General features: G+C 37.2%; 1 protein-coding gene and 1 non-coding gene across 2 annotated transcripts; one reads left to right on the forward strand and one right to left on the reverse strand.

Annotated features, from left to right (window-relative positions):
- Positions 1-1,119: 1,119 nt before the first annotated feature.
- On the reverse strand, positions 1,120-1,226 carry LOC145118094 (small nucleolar RNA R71). The gene has a single exon (XR_013713077.1). It is a non-coding gene; the product is annotated as a small nucleolar RNA R71 (small nucleolar RNA).
- Positions 1,227-10,096: 8,870 nt separating this feature from the next.
- On the forward strand, positions 10,097-10,561 carry LOC145113176 (uncharacterized). Its single transcript, XM_079049297.1, has 2 exons — positions 10,097-10,358; positions 10,425-10,561. The coding sequence occupies exons 1-2, from the start codon at positions 10,097-10,099 to the stop codon at positions 10,559-10,561; spliced, it is 399 nt and encodes a 132-aa protein (XP_078905423.1).
- The last annotated feature ends 16,995 nt before the right edge of the window (positions 10,562-27,556 follow it).

Genomic DNA, 27,556 nt, shown 5'->3' on the forward strand with positions numbered 1-27,556 from the left:
TCCACGGAATCAACCATATGAGCAAGTGAATCGCATCTAAATGAAAATCTCTTTAATATCTTGAATTAAAATCCGTTTTCTTATTTCTTCTTTAGTCTAAAATGTTTCTTTGCTTTTTGTTTTTAAGTTTCTACACTTGCAAAACTAGAAACCCCCCATTTATTTGATTGTTTTATTTAGATAACTTTAGTAGATAATTTTTAGCTGTTATTTCCATTCCTAATGTTCGATACCCGAATTACCTGAACTATCCTATTAATCAATTAGGTACACTACCTATTTGTGTTAGTTAGTCTAGATTAGTTGGTTTAAAACTAGTACTTATAATACACATCAAGTTTTTTGCGCCGTTGCCGGGGAACAACTTAATTTTAGTTAATTGTATCTGCTATTTGTTCTCGATCGTTTGTGTGGAATTTATTTCATATTAAGTTACATTTGTTTCGTTTTTATTTTCTTGTCTTGATTTTTTTGTCCTTACAGTGACAATGCCAACGCCAATATTGCCCATGCCATGGCCAACATTTAGACCTTTTAGATTTTTATTGTTTTTGTTCTTTTTACATGTTTGTTTTCTCTTTTGTTGCAGTTAGTTTATGAATCAAGCATTTTCATCATCTACAGTACCTGGTATTGAAGATCTCGAGTCCATCCTTCGAAAAAGCAACAAGGAAAGAAGAAAGGAAAAAGACGAAACAAACAAAGAAGTAAAACCGACCGAAGAACAAAGCGAAGACAAGATGGCTGACATTGCCGAAATGACCATGGACGAGTACAAGAAACGGATGCGAGATAACAGGCCGTGTCTTGTACAACCCGAAATTCTGAACACCACCAACTTTGAGCTAAAGGGGCACATACTTGCTATGTTGAAGGACATCCCATTCCATGGGAAAGATCACGAAGATGCTTACAAGCATCTTGACGAAGTTGATGACATCACAAATTACTTCAACATTCCTAATGTCCCACGAGAAACAGTGTTGTTATGGATGCTTCTAGTTAATGTTAGAGGGGCGGAAAAGGATTAGCTCAAACCCTTCCAACTGGAGCCATTACAACTTCGGCACAAATTCATGAAGAATTCATCCAAGAATTATCCTACCATCCAAAGTTTAAAAGTTGAAGAAAAACATCGGTAATTTGGAGCAACAAGGTGGAGAGACGTTGTATGAAGCACGGGAGAGGTACACTGGATTACTTAAAAATTTCTCACAACATGACCTCAATGTGCAACAAGAGGTCTCAATCTTTTATGATGGGATGAACGTGACGACTAGACAACTCCTTAATTCTGAAGAATCGTTAACGAAGAAGGCCCCATTAACAATTAAGGAGTTTATTGAAGAGTTCTCTAAGAACTCGAGGGAGTATCACAACCCTCGAGAGGAAAAGACATGAGACTACAAGGATGGGAGTGGATGTTCTAAAGAAATAGGTGCAGTGTTGGCAAAGTTAGAATCAATGGACCGGAGGATGACGAAGATGGGTCAATACATCCACGTAATTCGGGTTAGATGTGATAATTGTTGCGGACCGCATTTGACAAAGGAGTGTGACCTAGATGAAAATGGAAATCGGAAGGTGCAAGCTTGATATTCAAGTGGAGATAGGTACCACGAAGATTGGAAGAAACCAAAAAAGGAATGGTTGCTATATGATGAGTACAGGAAGGCCAAGGAGGACTTTGAAGCTATGCTTGCTCGATTTGCCTCTGCATCTGAAAAGAGACAGGATGAAATTGATACTGCCCTTCGAAATCAACAAGCTTCAATCCGAAATATGGAACAAAAAATAGGTCAACTCTCGAGGCAAGTCAATGAACAGTTATCGGGTACATTTCCAAGAAACACGGAGCAAAATATGAAGGTGCATGTCAAGGCTTTCACAACCATGAGTGGTAAAATTATCACCCCCTTAGTTCCTTTATCTAATGATAAATCTGAAGAAGTGCAGGAAACAGAAGATGAAAACCGAAGAAAAGCCTGATGGGTTTTGAGCATTCTAACACTTCCTAAGTGTACATGCAACCCTAATAACCTTGGATCTATGTTTGTCTAATAATCATGCAAAGTTGAATTCCAAGGTTATATTCCTATCTAGCATACATGGGGAACATTTTTAACTTGAATGAAAGATAGAATAACTTACCTTGTTGTTGATTATGATCCTTGAAACCTTGTGAGCCTAGCACCCCAAGTGTGATGCCTCAAATGCTTCACACAACACCAAATGCAAAGGAGTAAACTTTGAGAGAATCTTACACTTGCAAAATCGGCTCTAGCCCTCTTGTTTCTTAGTGTCGCCGATTTTGGTGGAGAACATGTTGCTTATATAGTGTGTCACATCTAGGGTTACACCATGTAAACCCTAATGTGGCATGACTCTTCATTTCCATGACCCATGGGTTTGTAAATCCCATGGAGCCTCCATGGAGCATTCAATGGGTTTAACCCAACTTGATTATCCATGGAGCCTTTTAGCCCACTATACAAGTTATGGATGATTTACATGATCAACCCATATATTTAATTAGTCATCTTTTGATCACTTAATTAATTCTAAATTAATTCTTGATCAAACTAATTAAATAATATTATTAATATATTAGAACTTATAATATATTAATAAACCACAAGTGTTATTTCTCTCATTTAGTCTATCCAAATGCATGATGCCATGCAACCCAAATGGACCATGCCGGGTCGGGTCAAGTACATACCATAAATAGTTATGGACTTAGACACCTTATCCAACAGTCTCCCACTTGGATAAGTCTAATAACTATAACTGCAAGTATGACTTCAGGAACCGATCAGCAATCGTAGCTCTTTTCAAGGTTTCTCGGAACTGAGAAGATGATGATACGCCATTTTAGATAAGTGATCATATAATCCTCTGTTCTAGATATCAGCCGGACAAATACATGGAACAATGTCTTACTTATTGTCCAGTAGTTTGTTTCCCGATTTCCGATTTGTTTGACAAAGAACTTAATTGAACACATCAACTTAGTTCTGACCGGGCCCGGTACATAGGTCAAAACAAAATCATCGAGGGGCCCATATATCAGCTTCTAATCCAAGAAGGAACAGATAAACTTCGACTCATATGTTTGTTCTACCACTCATTGAATTATACACAAAAACACGTTTTATAACATCGAGTTACCAACGCGTTAACGTACAATCAATGCATAACCAACTCATAAGTAACAAATCATATCTCTAGGTTTGAAGACTTATATGATATTACCGTCTCACGATCACTCGAGATAAATTCCATGAAGTGATTCCAGTGAGCGTGGGTTGAGTCCAATGCTCAGAACTTATGAGCACTCATGAGTGTTGTAGCCATGTCCAACAACTTAGACCTCTGCAACCAATCATGACAGTCTTGATTCATACCTACTTCCGACATATGACCGACTGTGGAGGTTCGAATAATATGATATACCAAACATAATTATTCTGGAAGTCAAAACATGCAAAAGAAATATAGTAAACGATCGACAAGAGATAGCAACACTTTACTCATAAATAAAACACCTTTTATTCATCATCTAATGTCAATTACACTTTACAAATTTCAAGGTTATCTAACTACTAAATCTAATATCATCCTTCAGCCCTATGCTCCGAGCATGCTGGAGATGCTTAACCCGAGTCAGTCCCTTCGTGAGGGGATCTGCTGGATTCTCATCCGATGATACCCTATTTGCCACGAGGAGTCCTTCTTCTATTCAATGTCTGATGAAATGGTATTTTCTGTCGATGTGTCTGGATCTCCCGTGATCCCTTGGTTCCTTGGCTAAGGCAACTGCACTTTCACTATCACAGAAAATTTCCATTGGCTCTTTAATAGCTGGTACAACTCCAAGGTCTCCAATGAAGTTCTTCAGCCATATCGCCTCCTTTGCTGCCTCGCTAGCTGCTATATACTCTGATTCGCAAGTTGAATCAGCCACTGTCTCTTGCTTGGAACTCTTCCAAGAAATTGCTCCTCCATTTAAGGTAAAGACCCAGCCTGACTGAGAGCGGAAATTATCCCTATCAGTCTGAAAGCTAGCATCACTATACCCTACAACTCTCAAGTCTTCACTCCCACCGAGGGTAAGGACCCAGTCCTTAGTCCTCCGTAGGTACTTGAGGGTATTCTTTACCGCAGTCCAGTGTGCCTTGCCAGGGTTCCCCTGATACCTGCTAACCATGCTCAAAGCAAAGGCTACATCAGGTCGAGTACACGTCGTAGCATACATGATCGATCCTACAGCCGAAGCATAAGGTATTCGACTCATTTCTGCTATCTCAGCCTCAGTACTAGGGCTTTGTGTCTTACTCAATCTGGCATTACTCTGGATGGGTAACTCTCCTTTCTTGGAGTCCTGCATGCCGAATCTCTTCAACACCTTATCTAAGTAAGTACTCTGACTAAGTCCAATTAGTCTTTTACTCCGGTCTCTCAAGATCCTTATCCCTAGAATATAGGCAGCTTCTCCTAGGTCCTTCATAGAGAAACACTTCCCAAGCCAGGACTTAACTTCCTGCAGAGTTGGGATGTCATTTCCTATGAGTAGTATGTCATCCCCATACAATACCAAAAAGCTAACTATACTCACACTAGCCTTGACATATACACAAGATTCATCTTCACTCCTAGAAAAGCCAAATTCCTTGACTTTCTCATCAAAGCAAAGATTCCATCTGCGAGGTGCTTGCTTTAACCCATAAATGGATTTCTCAAGCTTACACACTCTATTAGGGTACTCTGTGTTGACAAAACCCTCTGGCTGACTCATGTAAACATCCTCAGCCAACTTTCCATTAAGGAAAGCGGTTTTGACATCCATTTGCCATATTTCATAGTCATGAAATGCGGCTATGGCTAACAGAACCCTAATAGACTTAATTTTGGCCACTGGAGAAAAGGTCTCATCATAATTAACTCCCGGAGTTTGTGAGAAACCCTTTGCAACCAGTCGTGCCTTATAAGTGTGTACATTACCATCCATGTCGGTCTTCTTCTTGAAGATCCATTTGCACCCTACAGTCTTACGACCTGGTACATTCTCAACCAAGTTCTAAACTTGATTGTCATACATGGACTGTATCTCGCTGTCCATTGTCTCTTTCCACTTGGCTGACTCAGGGCCTGCCATGGCTTCCGCGTAACTGTTAGGTTCATCCAGACCTATCAATGTCTCATCACTGATAAGTGTATCACCTTCCGCAATAATATGGAATCCATAGTAATGCTCAGGTGCATTCCTAACCCTTATGCAACGCCTCAGAGGTACAGACTTGTCAATTGGCTCAACAGAAGTTTCCTCCTCAAGTTGAGTGCTAGGGTTTGAAGTTCCTTCACCACTTGACTCTTGAATTTCTTCAAGGTCAACTTGCCTCCCACTGTCTCCTTGGCTTATGAACTCTCTCTCTCGAAAGAAAGCCCTCCTAGCTACAAAGACCACATTCTCACTAGGTCTGTAGAAGAGGTAACCAAAGGATTTCTGTGGGTAGCCGATGAAAATACACCTCTCACTTCGAGGTTCGAGCTTATCATGAGTCTCGCGTCTCACGAAAGCCTCGCAACCCCAAATCTTAATGTGGTCTAGTTTGGGTACTTTACCAGTCCACATCTCATGAGGAGTTTTGGCAACTTTCTTTGTGGGAACTAGATTAAGGATATGGGCGGCAGTCTCTAAGGCATACCCCCAAAATGAGATTGGTAGCGAAGCTCGACTCATCATCGAACAAACCATATCCAACAAGGTTCGATTACGCCTCTCAGCTACACCATTCAACTGCGGTGTCCTGGGAGGTGTCAATTGTGAGACAATCCCACATTCCCTAAGATAGTCGAGGAACTCTGAACTAAGATACTCACCACCTCGATCGGATCGAAGCATCTTAATGTTCCTGCCCAATTGATTCTCGACTTCCTGTTTAAACTCTTTAAACCTCTCAAAAGTCTCTGACTTATGCTTGATTAAGTAGACATATCCATATCTACTGTAATCATCAGTAAAAGTCAAATAATAACGATTAGCATCCCTTGTGGCATGTTTGAAGGGCCCACACACATCCGTGTGTATAAGATCCAACAAACCTTCACCCCTCTCACAAGAACCTGTGAAGGGTGACTTTGTCATTTTTCCAAGTAAGCATGATTCACAACTATCATCTGACTTTAGGTCAAATGACTCCAATACTCCATCCTTTTGGAGTTGGCCTATGCGTTTCTTGCTTATATGTCCAAGACGACAATGCCATAATGATGCTTTATCCAAGTTATTATCATTAACAAAATCAATACACAATACATTATTTCCTAAGTTATCAACCACAGATACAGTTTCATACACACCATCACAAGGTAATGCTTTAAAATAAAGAACATTATTAAAGAAAGCATTAATTGAACCAACTTCATTATCAAATGAAAAGGTGAAACCTTGTTTATACAATGCATGAAAGGAAATAATATTTCTTGCCATTTCTGGCGAATAACAACATTTATTCAAATCTAAACTAAACCCACTACTTAGCGATAAAGTATAAACTCCAATCTTGGTGACATGTAAAGCTTTCCTATTCCCCATGATTAAGTTTATTCTTCCATGCTCCACATTCTCACTTCTTCTTAGTCCCTGCAAATCAGAACATATATGAATACCACAACCAGTATCAAGGACCCAAGAGTTAGAATGGGGTGAGTTATTAGATAAGATAGTGTAAATACCTGCATGGTTGGGTTTAACTTTCCCATCCTTCACATCTTGCTGGTACTTTGGGCAGTTCCGCTTCCAATGTGACTTTTCATGGCAATAGAAGCATTCAGCCTCTTTAGGGTCAGAAGAAGGAGTGACAAAACCTTTCTTTGTTCCACTTGAAGAAGAGCCATCAAGGGTCCTAGACTTGGTACCCTTCGAAGAGCTCTTCCTCTTCTTCCCTCTACCTTTCCCGATTGCCAAAACCAGGGCGGAGTTTGGAGTAGGAGTGTTAACAACCGACTTACCCTTAAGACTTGTTTCTGCGGTCTTGAGGAGTCCCTGAAGTTTGCTGAGTGTGACCTCTTCCTTATTCATGTGATATGTCATGCAGAATTGATCATAACACGATGGTAAGGAGTGCAAAATGATATCTATTGCAAGCTCCTCAGGGAAGTTCACATTAAGCTTCACCAACCGATCCACATACCTTTGCATTTTCTGCATGTGGCTCGTAACGGATTCCCCGTCCTTCATCATGGTTGTTATGATAGAGCATATGATTTCATACCTCTCTTGTCGTGCACTTTGATGGTATCTTTCCATCAGATCTTGGTGCATTTCAAAAGGGTAGAAGTCCTCATAGGACTTTTGGAGTTTCGCTGTCATGGTGGCCAACATGATGCATGCCACTTTTGTAGCATCCCTTTCATGTGCCCGGAAGTCAGCGATCTCCTGGGGAGTTGCAGTGGTCTCATCAATCTCCTTAAGCTCCTTGTTAAGGACATATTCTTTGTCCTCGTAGCGGGTAATCATTCTGATGTTTCTGATCCATTCATTGAAGTTGGATCCATCAAAAGCGACTTTCCCACACAAGTTCATAAGGGTAAAGGAGCCATTAGGATTAGAGCCAGAAGCAGCATTGTTTGAAGACATCTGAAAGAAGAGAACAAGATTAGTTTAGATATTAAGAGAGTCCTTAATAAAACACCCAAATGTAATATTAAGGCTAGAATCCAATCACAATATATTATAACTTAGAAGAGGTATGCCGTAATCCAAGCTATAACATATTTGAAAGGTAGGTGAATGACGATTCACCAATTTCCACCATGAAAAACGAAATATAGATATTAGGTTTTTAATTGGTTCTTAGAAATTCCTAGATTCTTTTGAGATTCAATGAACTTTTCAAAGGCATGTTTCAATCTCGAGTGTGCCCTCTAAGTTTTGTGACTGGGATACCGAGGATCACAAAACGAGGTGTGAAGTAACCATGCAAATCACTTGGTACGCTCAAGGTTTATCACTCAATCGATGTGCCGGTAAATCACACACGCTCCACCGATGCTATGGTAAACCTTAAGTCACCCTTTACCTGCCTTGTTAAGTCCAAGTTAGTGTGCCAGTTAACCACACACGCTCCACCAACGACTTAAACAAAGTGTAAAGTGTAATTTCATGGATTAGCACCTTATTCACATTTTCCTAAAGTAACTAAGATTGGGAATTTAATAAAAGCATTTAGTTACTTTATAATATTCATCATACTTTTAATGAGAATTTATAAGTCCTTGTCTTACCCGTTCGGCTAACGACCCTCCACCGATCAAGGAAGCGGTGGGTGAGAGTGGACACCCATTAAGTTGCCATTTTATAGGCAACAACCTTATACCCCCCTTATAGACCGGCTTCGTGAATGAGGCGTACTAGCGGTAAGACGACTTGACGTTATACATATATATATTAGTAACTTATAATATTATAAAGTATAAGGGTTGAATTTTAACTTTTAAAATTCGAAGGGTTGGAACTAAAGTTTTAATCAAGACTTTACATGTTCCAAAACTTGAGGGCAACTTTTGTAAACTTCCAAAACTTTTCATTTCTTATAACTTATGAATTAATTGAGTAATAAAAATGAAGACTCTTCATTTTTATAACTCTTGTGTTCTTTTAATGGCTTTAATAAAAGTGAGACTTTTGGTTTTCCATAACTTGAGGACAAGTTATGGACTCCATTAAAACACATTATGATCATGAATTAAACTACCATGAAGGTTACAAACAATTCCTATGATCATCTAATCTTCATAAGTTCAAGAACATGAATATGAACACTTTCAAGAATCAAAAAGTACACTTAAAAAAACTTGTAATTTTAATAATTGCCATTGTAAATGGATTAGCATAAACATTACACCATCTAAAACAAGCTTTAAAACATCAAAACAGTTTAGGGTAATGTTTCTAGTCCATTTCCAGCAACAAATGTGCAAACTTTCATACGAGCAGAAAACAGAAAAAACGATTTTTTTTTCAAGTTGTTTGCACACAAAAAAAAACAACAAACAAACGTAGGCTCTGATACCACTGATGGGTTTTGAGCATTCTAACACTTCCTAAGTGTACATGCAACCCTAATAACCTTGGATCTATGTTTGTCTAATAATCATGCAAAGTTAAATTCCAAGGTTATATTCCTATCTAGCATACATGGGGAACATTTTTAACTTGAATGAAAGATAGAATAACTTACCTTGTTGTTGATTATGATCCTTGAAACCTTGTGAGCCTAGCAACCCAAGTGTGATGCCTCAAATGCTTCACACAACACCAAATGCAAAGGAGTAAACTTTGAGAGAATCTTACACTTGCAAAATCGGCTCTAGCCCTCTTGTTTCTTAGTGTCGCCGATTTTGGTGGAGAACATGTTGCTTATATAGTGTGTCACATCTAGGGTTACACCATGTAAACCCTAATGTGGCATGACTCTTCATTTCCATGACCCATGGGTTTGTAACTCCCATGGAGCCTCCATGGAGCATTCAATGGGTTTAACCCAACTTGATTATCCATGGAGCCTTTTAGCCCACTATACAAGTTATGGATGATTTACATGATCAACCCATATATTTAATTAGTCATCTTTTGATCACTTAATTAATTCTAAATTAATTCTTGATCAAACTAATTAAATAATATTATTAATATATTAGAACTTATAATATATTAATAAACCACAAGTGTTATTTCTCTCATTTAGTCTATCCAAATGCATGATGCCATGCAACCCAAATGGACCATGCCGGGTCGGGTCAAGTACATACCATAAATAGTTATGGACTTAGACACCTTATCCAACAAAGCCTATGATCAGTAACCATGCCGTGGCCGACTGCTGAAAAGAAAAATGATCCTCATGTTGATGCCTATCAACCACCACTTCCATTTCCTAGCCGAGCAAAACAAGATAAGCAAACTGAAGACTACCAGAAGTTCATGGAGCACATTAAAGTCCTTCAAATCAATATTCCTTTTATTGAAGCATTGGCTCAAATGCCAAAATATGCCAAGTTCTTGAAGGATTTGCTCACAAATTGAAAGAAGATGGAGGAGGCTTCTAATGTGGTTCTAAATGAAAATTGCTCAGCCGCCATGCTCAACATGCTTCCTAAGAAGATGGGGGATCCAGGGAATTTGACACTTCCATGCCAATTCGATAATATAGCTACAAGTCAAGCCCTTTCTGATTTGGGAGCTAGTGTGAATCTTATGCCATATTCCTTCTTCAAGAAATTGAATCTTCCAGAACCAAGGCCAATTCACATGACAATTCACCTGGACAACAGGCCGGTGACTTTTCCAAGAGGTATGTGCGAGGATTTATTGGTTAAAATTGACAAATTTGTTTTTACGACATATTTTATCATTTTAGATATGGAAGAAGACAACCAAGTTCCAATCATTCTTGGAAGGACTTTCCTAAGCACCGCACGGGCCCTGGTGGATACTAGAGAGTCGAATCTCACTCTTTGTATTGGAGAAGACGCCATTACTTTTGGAGTTGATTGAGCAATGAAGCATTCAAAGATAAGTGATGATTCCGTTTTCTCAGTTGATATAATCGATACAATGTTGGAGAAAGAATTGGAAGGATGAAAGAATAATGATTCGTTTGAAAGAAAGTGATTTTGATGTTGAACATGATCTTCCAGAACTGCAGAGGCTTTTGGAGGAAAGTGAGTTTGAAGAAGTTTGAAAATGTTGTGAAGACTCACCAAGACGTGGAAAATCTGCCACGTGGCCGATCGAAAACTCACGATCAACCAAAAAGATGGAAAACACCACGATGTGGTGATTAGATGTCCACCCTGTGGCGACTGAGCAGAACCCGAAGCAACAGTTGAAAGTATTGCCAGATCACTTGGAGTACGCGTTCCTAGAGGAAAATGAGCAGAAACCCGTAATAATTGCATCTGATCTTGAACCCAAGGACAAAGAAAGCTTGGTCGAGGTCTTTAAAAAACGCAAAAACGCTATTGCTTGTAAGATCACCAACATCAAAGGTATTAGTCCCTTAGTATTGCTCACATGTAATCAATCTGGAAGAAGGGGAGAAACCAATAGTGCAACCTCAAAGAAGATTGAATCCCAACATGAAAAAGGTGGTCAACAAAGGAGATATTAAAGTTAATGGATGCGGGAATTAAATATTCCATTTTGGATAGTCCATGGGTGAGTCCGATTTAGGTGGTGCCCAAGAAAGGAGGAATGACTATAGTGGTGGACGAGAAAGATGAGCTAATCCTGACACGAAAAGTAACCAGTTGACAAGTGTGCATTAATTATCGTAAGTTAAACGATGCCACTTGGAAAGACCACTTTCCTTTACCATTTATTGATGAAATTCTTGATCACTTATATGGTCACCTCTATTACTGTTTTCTAGATGGCTTTTCAGGGTATTTCCAGATTCCGATAGATCCACGAGACCAAGAAAAGACGACATTCAAATGTCCTAGTGGAACATTTTCTTATAGAAGAATGCCATTTGGATTATGCAACGCACTAACCATGTTTCAGAGATGCATGACCGCCATTTTTCATGATATGATGGAAAAAGTTCATGGAAGTTTTCATGGACGATTTTTTTGTCTTTGGTTCTTCTTTTGATTATTGTTTGGCTAACCTAGATTTGATGCTTGCCAAGTGTGAAAAGACCAATTTGGTCTTGAATTGGGAGAAGTGCCATTTTATGGTCAAAGTGGGAATTGTGTTAGGTCACAAGGTTTCCAATGTAGGGATTGAGGTTGATCGTGCAAAGATCAACACCATTGCTAAATTGCCACCCCAACAAACGTGAAAGGGGTGCAAAGTTTTTTAGGTCATGTAGGATTTTAATGCAGATTTATTAAAGATTTCTCATAAATAAAGAGACCTTTGACCCAATTGATTTTAAGAAACATGGACTTTAATTTTTCTAGTGATTGCTTAGAAGCTTTTGAAAATTTGATAGAGAAATTGACTAATGCCCCAATCATGGTTGCCCCAAATTGGAACCTCCTATTTGAACTCATATGTGATGTAAGTGTTTTTGCTTTAGGTGTTGTCTTAGGTCAAAGGGTTGAAAAACATTTTCAACCAATTTATTATGCAAGCAAAACACTTAACCCATTCCAAGAAAATTACACTACTACTGAAAAAGAACTTTTGGTTGTGGTTTATGCTTTTGAAAAATTTCGTGCGTATTTGATTTTATCCAAAACAATTGTTTTTACTAACCATTTTGCTCTTAAATATTTCTTTAGTAAGCAGGATGCTAAGACTAGACTGAGTCGATGGGTGATATTACTTCAAGAATTTGACATCGAGATCATGGACAAAAAGGGAATGGAGAATGTGGCGGCTGATCATCTCTCACATTTGGAAAATCCAAAGCTTGAAGAATTGAAAGAAGACGAGATAGATGATAACTTCCCCAAAGAGTACTTGACGGTGATAGTAGGTGAAGAGCCATGATACGCAGACATAGTCAATTACTTAGCAAGAGATATCTTCCAAAGGGCTTATCTCATCAACAAAAGAAGAAGATCTTCTCAGAAATCAAATATTATTTTTGGGATGAGCCATACCTATTCAGAAGTTACCCTAATAGAATAATTAGGCGGTGTGTGTTTGGGAAAGAAGCTGGTGACATTTTGCAACATTGTTATTGTGGGCCAACTAGTGGACATCATGGGGCCCAATACACGGCCAAAAAGGTTTTCGACGCAGGATTTTATTGGCCTTCGATTTTCAAGGATGCTATTATGTTCGTGAAAGAGTGTATTTCATGCCAAAGATTAGGTAATATTTCCTACCGAAATGAGATGCCCCAAAATATCATCCAATTTTGTGAAGTGTTCGATATTTGGGGTATCAATTTCATGGGTCCATTTCCATCATCTCGAGGTAACAAGTATATTTTAGTGACGATTGATTACGTGTAAAAGTGGGAGAAAGTGCAAGGTTTACCCACTAATGACGCACATATAGTCGTTAATTTCCTTAAAAGATTGTTTTCTCATTTTGGTATGCCTAGATCTTTAGTAAGTGATTGGGGTACCCACTTTTGAAATGATCAACTTGAAAATGTGTTACAAAAATATGGTGTACACCATAGGTTTGCAACACGTTATCATCCTCAAGCGAGTGGGCAAAACGAAGTCACTAATCGTGCCTTGAAAAGAATTTTAGAAAGATCGATTGGAACCAATAAAGAAGAATTGTCCAAAACACTCGATGATGCATTGTGGGCATTTCGAACCGCTTTCAAAACAGCAATTGGTACTACGCCTTATAGGCTAGTTTTTGGAAAAACCTGTCACTTTCCTGTCGAAAATAAACACAAGGCTTATTGGGTTTTGAGGACTTGCAACTTTGAATTAGCATAATTGCATTCTAATATTTTGGTGTATATTAATGTGTTGGATGAGTTAAGAAACAAAATCTACACCAACTCACTATTTTACAAGGAAAAAAAAAGAGGTGGCATGATGCTTGGCTAAGAGGGAACAAAGACTTTGAAGCAAGTCAAAAAGTCTTACTTTTCAGTTTGCAAATGAAGCTTTTTCCCAGGAAATTGAAGACAAGGTGGTACGAGACATTTGTAATGAAAGAAGTATTCTCACACAGAGCCATATAGTTGATTAAGGTTGATGGAATGACCTTCAAAGTAAACGGGCATTAAGTCAATCACTATGATGAAGGGATGCAAATAGAGGAAAAAGAAGATGAGAATGTGATCTTGGGTATGGCCGCTATATCGTAGAGCGGGAAGGAGTCCAACTCATGACTCCACAAAAGGAAGCGCTTACAAGAGGCAACCTGCGGTTTGCGTTTTCATTTCCCTTTTAATTTTTTTTAATTTTTATGTTATTTTGGTTATTTTTAGTTTGTTTAAGTAAGGATTTTCTCACTTTTATCATTATCCTCTGATTATTGCTGTGAGGGAAAGCAAAACATAAGTGTGGCTTGTGAAGTTTTAAGAAAATTTTTTCAATCTGCCCAGTGGCCACGACATGGAGGAGCTGTTCCCACACCGTGGGACCCTAGACAATCTCGTATTTTTTAAGGGATAATAATATCGGGCAATTTTCAAAGGCCACAGAGTGGCACCAATTGCCACGACGTGGGAAGGGTTTTTACGCAGTAACTTCTTTTTAACCCTAAAAGGCAATATTGTATCATTTTCTTTTTACCAAAGAAAAACACCCCACGACGTTTCTCTTAACCTCACGATGAACCCACCTCAATTTCCTTGATTTTATGTGAATTCTTCAACTAAAGGTATGATTTTTCTACTCAAAATCTCTTAGTTTGTACTTGATTACTGCATATTGAGGACCAATTTGGTGTTTACAATCGATTTTTAGATATTTCTCTAACCTAGGGTTTGTGAATTTTTGCATAAATTAGAGGCAATTCGAAGTTATTTTGGTATTAATAAGGTGTCTAGTGGTGGTATATTATGGCCTGAACAAAACTCTTATGTTAGATTTAGACAAACTTGGACGAAACTACCCGTTTCAAGAACTGATTGCCGCACCTGTTCATACACCACAGCGTGGCTGTCTATTGCCACAACGTGGGGGCTCTAGAGTGGGGAAAATATTTTCTGTTTTTGCTAATTTGTGCTTGGTGTTTGGACTTTGTTATCTGATTTTTGCAGGATGGGCCCAATGAGAGCTAACAACCCACCAAAATTCATGTGGTATAGATTTCTCGAAGTGGTGGAGCTTGGGGTATTAGTGGAATGGAGAAATAAGTTGGCATGGTTACGAGTAAAAGATATTCATGTGCCACCAGTAATCAATTGGGAATTGATTAGGGAAATAAAACTTGAAGAAAGGGTGGCACCAGATCTCACCAAGGTATTTGATAATGGTGTGATTTGAATAACATGCGCGAGGTGGATAAGATTATTCCAACTTTCAGAGCCGATGTACAAAGAGTTATGCTTTGAGTTTTCTCCACGACCAAGTTCAGGAATCGAGAAGAGGTTGATGACACAGGAAATTTTACATTCTATCTTGGAGGAAGGAGACGTGAATGTAGTTTGGTGGACCTCGCTTGGACACTGGACCTCTACAACCAGTCTGAGGCACAAAGTGAAGGGTTCCCAATTTTTCTAGATCATTTCCATAAGCATCTACCTTAGTGCATTGATGATGCCGAGTGGTGGACAACAATTTCTAATGGATGTTATACACCTAGTTCAAATTCAGAGGGGCGCATCCGATCCCTTATCAATAGGTTCATCCATCAGTTGATCACATTCTCCATTAACCAGAAGAAAAAGGGAGACCATATTCCCATTATTGACATATTATTCTTATGGTCTATCATCACACCACATACTTTTTCCCACTTTCCATATCATGTGGCAGCTTTCCTTACTGACAGAGTTGGGAAGAACAGGCGAGGGGATCCTATTTATGGAGGGATGTTAGTGACAAAGTTGGCTCGGTTCTACGGTATTTTTGATGCTCCAGAGGCAAGTTTTCTGACAAAAGTGCACAGCCGCCCGTTGCAGCCTCAACTATTCAAGTATGCATGTATTGTTTTGGATTTGGGTGTTAGGAACTACGTGATTCCCGATGATGATCATATTGAGGCACCACGTGGGTGTAGGAACGTGAGGCCGAGATTTGAGGGAGGAGAGTCCATTAGAGATGAGCTCATGATTGATGAGCTTCCTATGGATCCATGCCATGTCATGGCTAGGAGATATGATGATGATTTGGGTAGGGTGCTAAATTATGTGGGTTATAGTTTGGAAGCTATTATGGATCATCTTGCGATTAAACTTTCTGCAGGAATTCTGGATCATTATACTTACATTCCTACTTGGGAGGAATGTTGGGCTGACTATCGTGGTGGAGTGGGCGCTAGTGGGGCTGGAGATGGAGATGATGAGGAAGAAGATTGATTATCCTTTCCTTTTGTTTTTATTTGTTGGTGTTTCTAAGACTATTTTATTTTGTGTGTTTAATTTGTAGGATTTAAGTAATCTAGGATGTAAGTAAATAGGATTTGAGTAATTTTAATTATAATATTTTTTTTTCCTTCTTTATTACTTTTTTTTCTGTTTTTAGATCATGCATATTTTGGTTGATGAGAGAGTACATTATAAATTCCCGAGAAGATGACTAAAAGAACAAGTGCGGGGTGAGATTTGCGACTTGGAGAGAGATTTTGAGCAAAAAGAAGAGATTTAGAAGTAATATAAACTGAAGACATGATTTTACATCATCATAAGAGGGGCATACCACCTTGGTATTGATGGGTTTAGAGCATAACAAACAATCCTATGTGTGCATGCAACCCTAAATAAGATCTATGTTTTCTCTAATTGAACATACAATATGAACAACATCATGCAAACCCTAGATCTATGATAAATAATAGAAATTGACATAATAAAGAGTTATGATAAATACATTTGATTGTTATGTAGTAATAACATTCTAATAACCTTGAAGATCTTGAAGCTTGAAAGCAAGTGTCACAAGTGTAACACCTCTAATGAATCACAAACACACATAACGATAAGATGAAATATGAGAGGGAGGAGGAAGCTTCAATTTTCGGCTATAACTCTCTAGGATTTCTAGTGGCTGAAAATTAACAAGGGTATGGGTCTTTATATAGTGAGGTGACTTAGAGCCAAAGCTAGGGTTTGAAGTATGAAACCCTAATTGCTTTGCTTAAGGACCAAGCAAACCCTAAACCTTCCATCCATAAGCCCTTGGACGAAAATTCTACGGCTTTCCTAGAAGATTTCATCCAAGCCTCTTTAGGGGGTTCTAGAGCTTCTTTCCTCAACTATCAATAAATGGACAAACAACCCCTACACTTTTAATTAATTCAATTAATCCCAAAATTAATTCCAATTAATTTCTGATTAACTATTAATTAAATAATATGATTTCTAATTAATATATTATTCCATAATACATTAATAAGTGATTCATTTTAATTTATTAATCAAATAATAAATTCTTCCTCTTCCTCAATAGGTCATCCTGTCTAGTTGCTAGTATGAAGGCAACCCGAAAGGACCGTGCTACTATCAATTCAAGTATATACAAATTATAGTTATGGGCTTAGACAACTAATCCAACAGTCTCTCACTTGGATAAGTCTAATAACTATAGTTTCCAGTATAACTTCAAAAATTGATTAGCAAATTGTAGCTCTCAAAGATGTTGTTGAACTCTGACCCAGTCAGTTGTGTGTCCTAAGATAAGTGATCAAATATTCCTCCGTTCTACAAGATATTGTATGGACATGAGACATGGATTATAATCAATCTCTCTGTCCAAGATTTTTTCCCGATTTCCTATTCATGACGACTGAAATCAGACTACTAATTGAAAACATCAGTTCAGTCCAGGCTTGGCCAAGCGCTTTAGATGTCGACATCAAATTAGCGAGGGTCCCACAGATATTGCTCTTCCCGTTAGGGCAAAAAGAATGGATAAGCTTCGACTGATATGCTTGCACTATTCACTCATCAAATCACACCCAACAATACGTTTTATACCATCAAGTTGCTGATACGTTTACATATTATCAATGCACAACTGACTTGTAAACAACAACTTATATATCTCGGTTTCAAGAATATAAGATATTATCGTCTCAAAAATACTCGTGATAAAATCCATGAAGTAATTCTCTGAGCGTGGGTTTATCCAATACTCAAAATCCCCATTTTCTAACTACTCATGAACATTGCAGCAGATAATTGCTATGTCTAATCCCCATAGACAATCTACAATTCAATTCATGAAAGTATTGATTCACTACCTACTTCCAAAAGTATGATTGATTGTGGATGTTTAACTAATCCAATTATTCGGGAAGTAAAACATGCTAACTGAAACACAATAATAACCTAATTAACTATGGTCTCAAAGCCATTGAATATAAATAAAACTCTTATTATTTAATCACCATATTAATTAGACTTTATTCATTGCATAATGTTTCAAGTAATCAACTAAACACTTGAATTAAACATCAGTCATGCCATGTTATAAACATGCATACTATGTGTCACACCCCGCTAAAGCGGAAACATGAGGCGTGGCAGTATAAAGGGTTTCATAGCAAAAGTTAAAAGACAACACCAACCATAGTATTAAAAATCATTACAATTTTACAATGGGTTTGAACAACTTTTAAAAGAAATTACAATGTAAATTGAAATACAACACATGCGAATGCTCCTAAAACTGAAGTGTCCCTAAGTGCCACTTACTCGATAATTCCTGAAAAAGCATGTAAAACGAGCGTCAACTATAAAAATAGTTGGTGACTACTCACAAGTTTAAAAATAATATTGGTTTCATGAATCGAAATCAAATTTTGATATAAGTTTCCATAGATAAAAATATATTGCTAAAATGAGTAAATAAGTTTGTGTAAACAAAGTTCGTTGTCATCATGAGAAATAAAGTATGTTGCCCAAAAGAGATGCAACGTTCATATCCTCATGGGAAATAAAGTTTGTTACTAAAATGAGTAATCAAGTTTCATTGCTACAAGGAGCAAACAAGTTTGTTACTATAAGAAGCAACCAAGTTTGTTGCTAAAACAAGTAAATAAGTATTTAGTAACAAAAGTTCGTTGTTATAATGAGATACAAAGTTGATTGCTATAATTGATAAACGTGTTTATCGCCATAATAAATAACAAGTTTGTATGTGTATGAGCAAACAATGAGTTCTCAACCAAACCTATGACTGAAGCCCTATCAAGATCTATGCTTATCGTTCCATAGATTAATATGGTATCATGCACTCCAGCAATAGGGCGAGTGAGGAGTTGTCAATTCCTAATAGCGCTATCCACAATGACCATTGGCTCAAAGAGTTAATGGTTAGAGATAAGGGAAGGGCCTTAATACGATAAGTTCTCATGTTCCATGTTGCATAGACATACATAGAGAGATATAGCAATAAAATAGCAATCATGTTTGATACAAATCAATTTAAATACAACGAACAAATAATAGTTTTCCGGGACATGCTTTTCCACCCCAAAACATAAAAACTGAAAATAGGAGAGTGCGTGAATACTCACAATATGCATTGAGATGATGCAAATGATGCCTTGATCTACGCTCCACTGGTACCACTATCGTTTTCCTACAACGATGTTACACACTAATGAGTCTCTAATTGAAATCTAATACTAATATACTTACTACTACAATAGAATTATGCCAATAATGTGTCAAAATTTAATATTGATAAGTTACAAACATTTTTCTGTGAAAATTAAATTTCAAAGAATCAATTGTTATATAACAATTTAAGTGGAAAATTCTCATTATTGAAATGTTAATATTTAACATTTTAAGAGGTGTTCCAATGATTAAATATTCAAAACTAAATCAATTTAGTTCTAAACTTTCCCAAATTTTTCATTTCAGTTTTAATTGAAGTCAAAGACCTTAAGATAAATTTTCTTGAATTTTTGATTTCTCTAACTATTTTTCACCATTTAATTCCTTTAATAATCATAAAATCATGGAAAAATAGTAAATTATCATGAAAAATTCTTATAATTTTTGTGTAACTGCTTTACAGTGTACATAATCTGGGAAAAATATTAATATATGTTTTTAAAAGTTTAACACAATTTTTCTAATTTTTGTGTATTTATTCTATAAAAATAGAAATAAATATATAACAGTTTCAAAAATTCACCAAACTTTTATTACAAGTGTTATTACACATACTTAAGCTGGGAAAAATATAAAAATGTATTTCCAAACTATTTAAACCAAATTTATGATTTTTGAGCATTTATTCGAATAAAAATTGAAATAAATAGAAACCAGTTTCCAAAATTGCCCAAAATTTTTGTAACACTGTTATTATACATCTAGAAGCTGTGAAAAATATAAAAGATATTTTTCAATTAGTCTCTCTGTTTGTCTTTGTTTTATCCTCTTAAATAATCATTAATTGGAGAATAATTATTAATCAGTTAAAGTAAATTACCAAAATTTTTGTAAAGTTCATTTACAGTGTAAATCATCTGGAAAAAATCCCAAAGGTGGTTTTTATCTACTGGAATCCGACTTTGTGTATTTAAGTGTATTTAATCTTAGAAAATAGGAGAAAAATAGTATACAGAAGAGAAAAATAATCAAAATTTGTATGTAGCATCCAAATGTACTACAAGGTGTTCTGGTAAATTTTCATGAATTTTGGATGAACAACTATTTTTTCTATTTTTAGGCCATTATAAATACAAAAATCGGGGACAAATAGGAATGCATTATTAAAAATTCTGAAAATATTTTGCTGAGTCTTACACCTCTAATAGAAACTGCGAAAATTATTAGATACCATTTGCAAATTGTCTAAGGTGGTTTTATGATTTATTGGGGCTAAACAAAAAGAAAATTCAAAACCATGCTAAACAGTAACAAAAATCGATGAAACGTAATGAGAAGTCATTATTTAGCATAGGGGTCATCCACAAATTTACCTAGGATTTATAGACCTCAGAAAGTATTTTATATGAATTATTGCCCTAACTTATTGCATTAATTATAGTAATTCGAGAAAAATGAATTATTTTCTGAAAATTTGTAGAACATCTCATTTTGTTGGTGGGAATCTGGGAAAAATCGGATTTGGTCAGAAAAGGAGTTTTAGATATTTATTTGGAAATAAATCCTTCATGAACATATTTGAAAGCTTTTAACAACAAACTTTGATCATCAAGCATCTAAGCTTGAAGATCATTACATGCATGTTGTTTTGAAGACCATTCATGAGTTTGAAATGTTCAAAAATTATTTTTGATAGAAAACTTAGGGTGCATGTGGTGATTTTTACCCAAAACTTGTAAAAAAGTGCATTATGTTGATTTTGACTTAGGTTTTGGTCCTTGGATTTCACCATTAACAACTTGCATGTTGTTTTTGGGTGAAATCCTACCACTATCATCATCAAAACCATGAGTTTGTGTGTGTGTATGTTTATGTGTTCATGATCTTTCATTAGAATGGAGTAGAAGATGGAGAAAATCCATGAAAAACAAGTAAAACTTGAAGGAAAAGAGAAGGAAAATGAATGATTTTCGGGTTTACCTTTAAGAACACCTCAATATGATTAAGATTTAGAGTTCATGGTGTGTTCTATGACCCATTTTCTGGAGAATTTCGTGGTTGAGGGAGAGAGGAAGAGAGAATAGAGAGAAAATGAAGTGAGGGAGTGTGAGAGAGAAAGAGATGGAGTGGGTGAGTGAAATTGATTAATGACTTGGGAAAATGGTGTATTGGGGGGGATGAGTCCGATTTTTGGGAGGAGGAGAGAGGATTTCTCTCTCATAAATCCCATTCAAATCATTTCCCCCAATTTTTATAAATTTCTAAAGTTTTTATAAAATATGCTTAAGCTTTACATTGTTCTATAAAATCCTTGATTTTCCACTTATAAAAGAAGGATAAATGTTGGTACATTAAACTATAATTTCCTTGATTATATTTCCCAACTTGATTATTTTAAGATAATTTTATAAGTTTCATAACTATTTTTATAGAATTCTTGATGTTAAACTTTATAAAATTTTGGTTTTAGGGTTTTTAGGGTTTTTGAGAGTTTGTAAATCTTTGGATATCAAATTAAATTGAATCTTTGAGACTTCAAATTATCTTATGGTATTATAACTCTTTTATAGTTATAAATAATGTTTGTAATTTATTTTTAACGGTTTATTGGCATTCTATGTAGTGATTCCGAGATTCAAGCGAAATTGAGGAATCAAGTATACTAGTCCTACTCTTCAACTTTGACTTAAGTTTCTATGAGACTTTGACCTAACTTCTACTTCTAGGTCAAGTGCATGATATGTGTATATGATTCATGAAATGTTGTTCGAGTCAAAGAGTGACCCAAATATGGATAGTCACTACAGCTCAATAGATGTAGAATTCACATATCAATGTGAAATCTAAGTACACTATCCATTGATTCTAATTGTTTCCAAGTTTCTAGTAGGTTATAACTTAGCTTCTAGTTACTAAGTCTAGTATGTGTAGTGCCTATATGTGCAACTAAGTCTAGTCAAATCTAGAACCGACTCGAATTTTGACGGTTGTCACACTATGTCTCTCTATGGTTCTTCCTTTGTGAACAGATCGATTGGACACTATTCCAATGATGCTCATTTCACAATTTCAAATTCTTGTTACTACTAGAATGTGTTAGAGTTTAACCTTAAATGCATTGTCCTTTTTTGATGTCAAATATTTAAAGTCACAAAGACTCAGTGGTGGGATGTCAAGTCCACCAAGCAAATTACACCCTTTGTTTGCAAATAAAACGTAATATAATGGTAAAAAGGGGTATCGATCCTCGGGGAAATGGTTGTATTCAATCACCAATGCAATCTAAAAGAACTATTGTAAATAAACTAACTAACTACAATTAAACTAAAAAGGGGGGGGGGGGTGTTATGATTGCTTGAAAACTAAAAGACTTGAATAACTAAAAACTTGCAATTAAGCAAGATAGTGAGATGCTCAAATGTTGGGAACAATTGGTTAACCAAAGCAATTCAACACAATGAACATTTGTGTGTTTATCATTAGGATTCAACATGAAGCTTATCATTCATCCCAAATTGGTTATAGCAATCATGAAGCATGATATGCCAAGATTCCTCTTAGGTAGTATGGAGGTTGGGGAAGCCCACAACACACCTTCTTAATCAAGATCAAGGGTTTAATTGAAGCAATTGAACCCAAGAAGTTAATTAGCCTTAAGAAAGAAGGAATCCCCAATTCCTAGAGGATGTCAATGCTTACACATCCATAAAGGAGCTATGATTCATAAACTAGAGATTATTTTTACCATCATAAAGCCCTTGTTCTAAGTTAATTCAATGATTCAATGCAAAACCAAAGAAATAAACTAACAATAGCTCATTCAAGTGCCAATCTCATGATCAAAGCATTAAACAAGCATACGAAATATGATCTAGAACCATAAACATTAGATAATTGATAATCTAGCATGAATCCTTCAAAAACCCACAAACATTCAAAGGTTTTAACCAAAGTTAACCAATATAAAGAGTTTAGCCAGTCATGGCACACAAAAGTCTAATTGCATAAAGAAACTACCAAAAATCTTGGAAAGATGAAGAGAAATGAGTCTTGAGCTTCAAAAATCGCCTCCTCCAGGTCTCCAATGGTGTCAAATCGAAGTTATGACTGCTAGGTCTGATCCCCCAAGGTAATGGCAAGCCAAATGACCAAAATGCCCAAACTGGGCAGTTGCGCGGGTACCCGCGCGACGAAAATTCCACCCGCGCAAATGTTGATGTAATGCTATTGGTCCTTCATTCCACCACTCCATCCTTCCACTACCAAAGATTCCTTTGGTCCCCTCCATATCCATGTGATTCAAATCAACCAATCATCTTTTAGCTTCAAATGTGGATGCTCCAAACCCAAAATTAATTATCCATGATCCATCTTCACAAGCCCACTTCATCCAAGCCTTTATCTTTTTAAGCCCAAATCTTCTTTGGTGGATCCGCCAAGCCCAATAGCGCCTCGAGAGCCCACAAGTCCATCTTCACTCTAATCCACAATCGCGATAAGCTCCAAAACCCTGCAAAATTCCTCATGCAACATAAAAAACACCCGGTACGATCCATACTAAAGAAAAATAAATAAAATACAATGCAATAATGATAAAAAGATCTAAAAATCTAAAATAAACTAATAAAAATAAGGAAATAAAATAAGCTATCAAATCACCCCAAGCTTAAACCTAACTTGTCCTCAAGTTAGAACAAGACTAAAATGAGCTCGGGATGAGCTAAACTAAAAAGGAAAAAGAAAGGTACCATAGAACTTGGTCAACATCAGTCAACATGGTCAGAATTAGTCCTTCATGGACCCTACGCATCCTCAAAAATGTTCCCCGCTTTAGAGCCATAAACCACATTCTCAACCACTTGATGGGCGAATAGATCACGGCTGGATGTAGTCGCGGTGTGCAAGACAAAGGAAACAGAGATGCGCCCAGTGGGGGCACTTTAAATCACCAATGTAGACCATAGTGCACGAAGGAAAGGCGCCTCTTCACACACTATGATTCCTACATTTGTCAGGCTAAAGTGTATAGTATGAAATAGGGCTTTGCAGCGCGGCCTCCAGGCAAACATCCGGTTTCAGAAGTTTCTCCCTTGTATTGTCCTTTACAGTCTACCGTCTCATCGTCGGGGCCTTTTCTCACCAAAAATCAAAAATAAAATAAAATAATAAAAATTATACTTAACCTAAATCTAAACCTAACAACCTAAATCTTCAATCTTGAACTTCTTTTATTTGGTCTTCAGTCTTCTTTGCTGCCTGATATTCAGCTTTCTCGTTTTTTTTTTTTTTTTTTTTTTTTTTTTGCATGAATCTTGAACTTGGATTCTTGTTCTTCTTTTTGTGTTGCTCCTTTTTTTTCTTCATTTTTTCTTCTTTGTTTTTCTTGCTTTTCTTTAATCCTCTTCATTGTTTCTTTTTGTCTTCACTTTTCCAATTTCTTCATTTTTTTGTGTTTTCTTCTTGGAAGGTTTAAGGAATTTCACCACGTAACATAGGATGGAGGCTAACATGAACACCTAAGGATCATTGACAATGTGCCAAGATCAACTAAAAAGGGTGGGATATGACACAAAAATGGGTGTTACCAAAAAAAACTTGGTCCCAAAAGATGTGAATTGGGGGACCCACTTCAAAGTTCATCAAGCACCTCAATGCAAGGTGTGATAAACAAAATCTATCTAACTATCTACTCTAAACCCCTAGAAAAATGATAACCTATCCTAAAAAGGCGGTGAGAATCTAACTAAGCAAGGCTCGGACGAGACTCGGGAGTACTAAAGGGGTACTCCCTCCAAAACCAAGATGCGAGTCTTCAATATCTTCAATGTCTTCAAAATACCTTACCGGGCTAAACTTTGCTCGCACACATTGGCATGACCAACCACATCCCTCCGCACCTAGACCCAATCAAGCTACCTGCATTTGACCCCCACACAAGCGGTCTCAAAGTGGTCTGTGAGGCTCAAAACGTGTCCCATTTATCCAATACAAGGAATTCCATATCAAGACCCGGGACCAATCTATGATTTAATACTCATGACTCGGCGCTCTGGTACATGTAGGGATGAGAAGACAAGAGAGAACAAAAATGCATGAACTTAAACTAGAATGCATCTAAAAAGTATGAAAATTAGAAAAGAAAGAAATAAAATATGCAATATTTTTGAAATTTTTATGAATGACCTAAATGACTTATTCTAAATGAAACTATATACAACCTAAATGCAATCAAAATAAAAATATAAGAATACCTCACCCCAAGCTTAAAATTTAGCATTGTCCTCAATGCTTAGGATGAGAGTAAGGAAGGATCATACCGGGATCAAGGTGGAGGAGGCCCGCGAGGACGGTATGGAAGCAACACATGGGTTGTACAATGATGTGTGGATGGAGTTCTTGGCCACCTAAATACACATGGATGAAAGCTTGGTCGCGCAAAGGAAGCATATGCAATGACTCAAAATTTTCTTATGAAGTGACACATTTGCGCGGGTACCCTCGCAAACTTTGCGCGGGTACCCTCGCAAACTTTGCGCGGGTGGTGGTTGGGTCGCGCAAATAAAGAATTAGCATCATTGGTCTCGCAAAGAAAGGGAAGGATTTGGTCTTGGTCACGCAACAATCTGTGAGGGTGGAAGGCAGCCGCACAATTAGTTGCGAGGGTGGCAGTCGGCCGCGCAGAACTTGCGCGGGTGGGGGAGCCGGCCGCGCAAACTAATCAGATGCAACCACATGTTGGGGTAATTTGGAACTTGGAACCTGCGCGGCTAGGGGTCGGTCGCGCAACGTTTGCGCGGGCACCCGCGCAAGCTGCAGATTTTTGACACTTTTTGCATACTTTACCAAGATCATTGCTAAACCTGAAGATGCTTATTTTTAACCAACTTCAAGCTTAGAAACACCAAAACTTCAAGCAAGATTATTTATTTATAATGCATTTATTTAATGTCTTTGGACATAGTCCCGCTTCCGTCAATCTTCAAAAATCGGGATTTCCAATGTTACGTTGTCGAATTCTCCCGTGTCAAAGCTTTCATAAAATGGTTTCAAACATTTTCCATTCACTTTGAAGATTTGATTCGTTTCCAAACTCTTGATTTCAACCGCACCATGTTCAAACACTTTTAAAACAATGAAAGGTCCGTGCCATCGAGATCGCAATTTTCCCGGGAATAACTTTAAACGCGAATGATAAAGAAGAACTTTTTGACCCGAAACAAAGTGCTTTTGGGTTATGTGCTTTTCATGAAATGCTTTTGTCTTCTCTTTGCACCTTTTAAACCTTTTAATTATATTCTTCTTGACTACTTCCATCATTGGAGGATTCAGTCTTCTTTGAGCCTCTCTCCTAGGCTTGTAATAATCTTCCATAAGAATCTTGTGTGTGCATACATTAGGGCTTATCCCGTTTATTGACTCAATCACATCAACCCGGTACAATGGAGAAATGTTGCTAGGGTACCTCATTGACTCAAAGATGTTGAAGTGAATGATCTCTCCATCAAACTCCATAGTAATTTTCCCTTTATGGACATCAATGATCGTGTGAGCGGTATTCATGAAAGGTCTTCCAAGGAGGATCATAGATGATGTGGAAGGAGTCTTCTCTTCAAGATCAATGACATAAAAATCTGCGGGTAAAACAAGGTGATTAACTTGTACTAACACATCCTCCAACACTCCTCTTGGAGACACACTTGACTTGTCCACTAATTGAATGATTACTCCGGTTTCTTCTAAAGGTCCAACATTGAGAGATTTAAAAACCGAATATGGCATCACATTAATCGAGGCTCCAAGATCTAACATGACACTTTCGACATGTAAATCACCAATTGTACAAGGGATAGCAAATATTCCCGGATCCTTGCATTTGGGAGGTAGCTTCTTTTGGATAACTGTAGACACGTTTGCATTGACTTGAATATTTTCATTTGCCTTGAATTTCCTCTTCTTGGTGCACAAATCCTTGAGAAATTTTGCATAACTTGGAATTTGCTTAATAACATTCAATAGTGGAATGTTGATTTGGACCTTGCGGAAAGTTTCAAATAATTCATTTTCTTCCTCTATCTTCTTGGAAAAGGCTAACTGGGAAGGGAAAGGTGGTGGTATGACCAATGGCTTGATAGGCTTGTTGGAATATTCGGGTTGCTCAATGTTTGGAACAACCGGTTCCTTTGGAGGAACTACAACCTTCGGAGGATCAACAACAATAACCTCATCCTCTTCTTCTCTTGAAACTCTTTTAGGGTTGCTTTCTCCAAGTGTTTTCCCACTTCTCAAAGTTATGGCACTCACATTGGGATTCTTCTCGGTTTGAGTTGGAAGTTTACCCCTTTGTTCCATCTTGTTGAGAGCGGTGGCCAAGTCTCCAATTTGTGCTTGAA

This window comes from Lactuca virosa, chromosome 5 (assembly GCF_052849685.1).
Source record: "Lactuca virosa cultivar CGN04683 chromosome 5, Lactuca_virosa_CGN04683_v6, whole genome shotgun sequence".
Classification (NCBI taxonomy): Eukaryota; Viridiplantae; Streptophyta; class Magnoliopsida; order Asterales; family Asteraceae; genus Lactuca; species Lactuca virosa.

What these genes read in the sequence shown, in the direction of transcription:
- LOC145113176 (XM_079049297.1), top strand. Translation starts at nt 10,097, where the DNA reads ATGGAGGAGGCTTCTAATGTGGTTCTAAATGAAAATTGCTCAGCCGCC. An exon ending in GCCGGTGACTTTTCCAAGAG is followed by an intron (nt 10,359 to 10,424) that starts GTATGTGCGAGG and finishes TTATCATTTTAG; the next exon opens with ATATGGAAGAAGACAACCAA.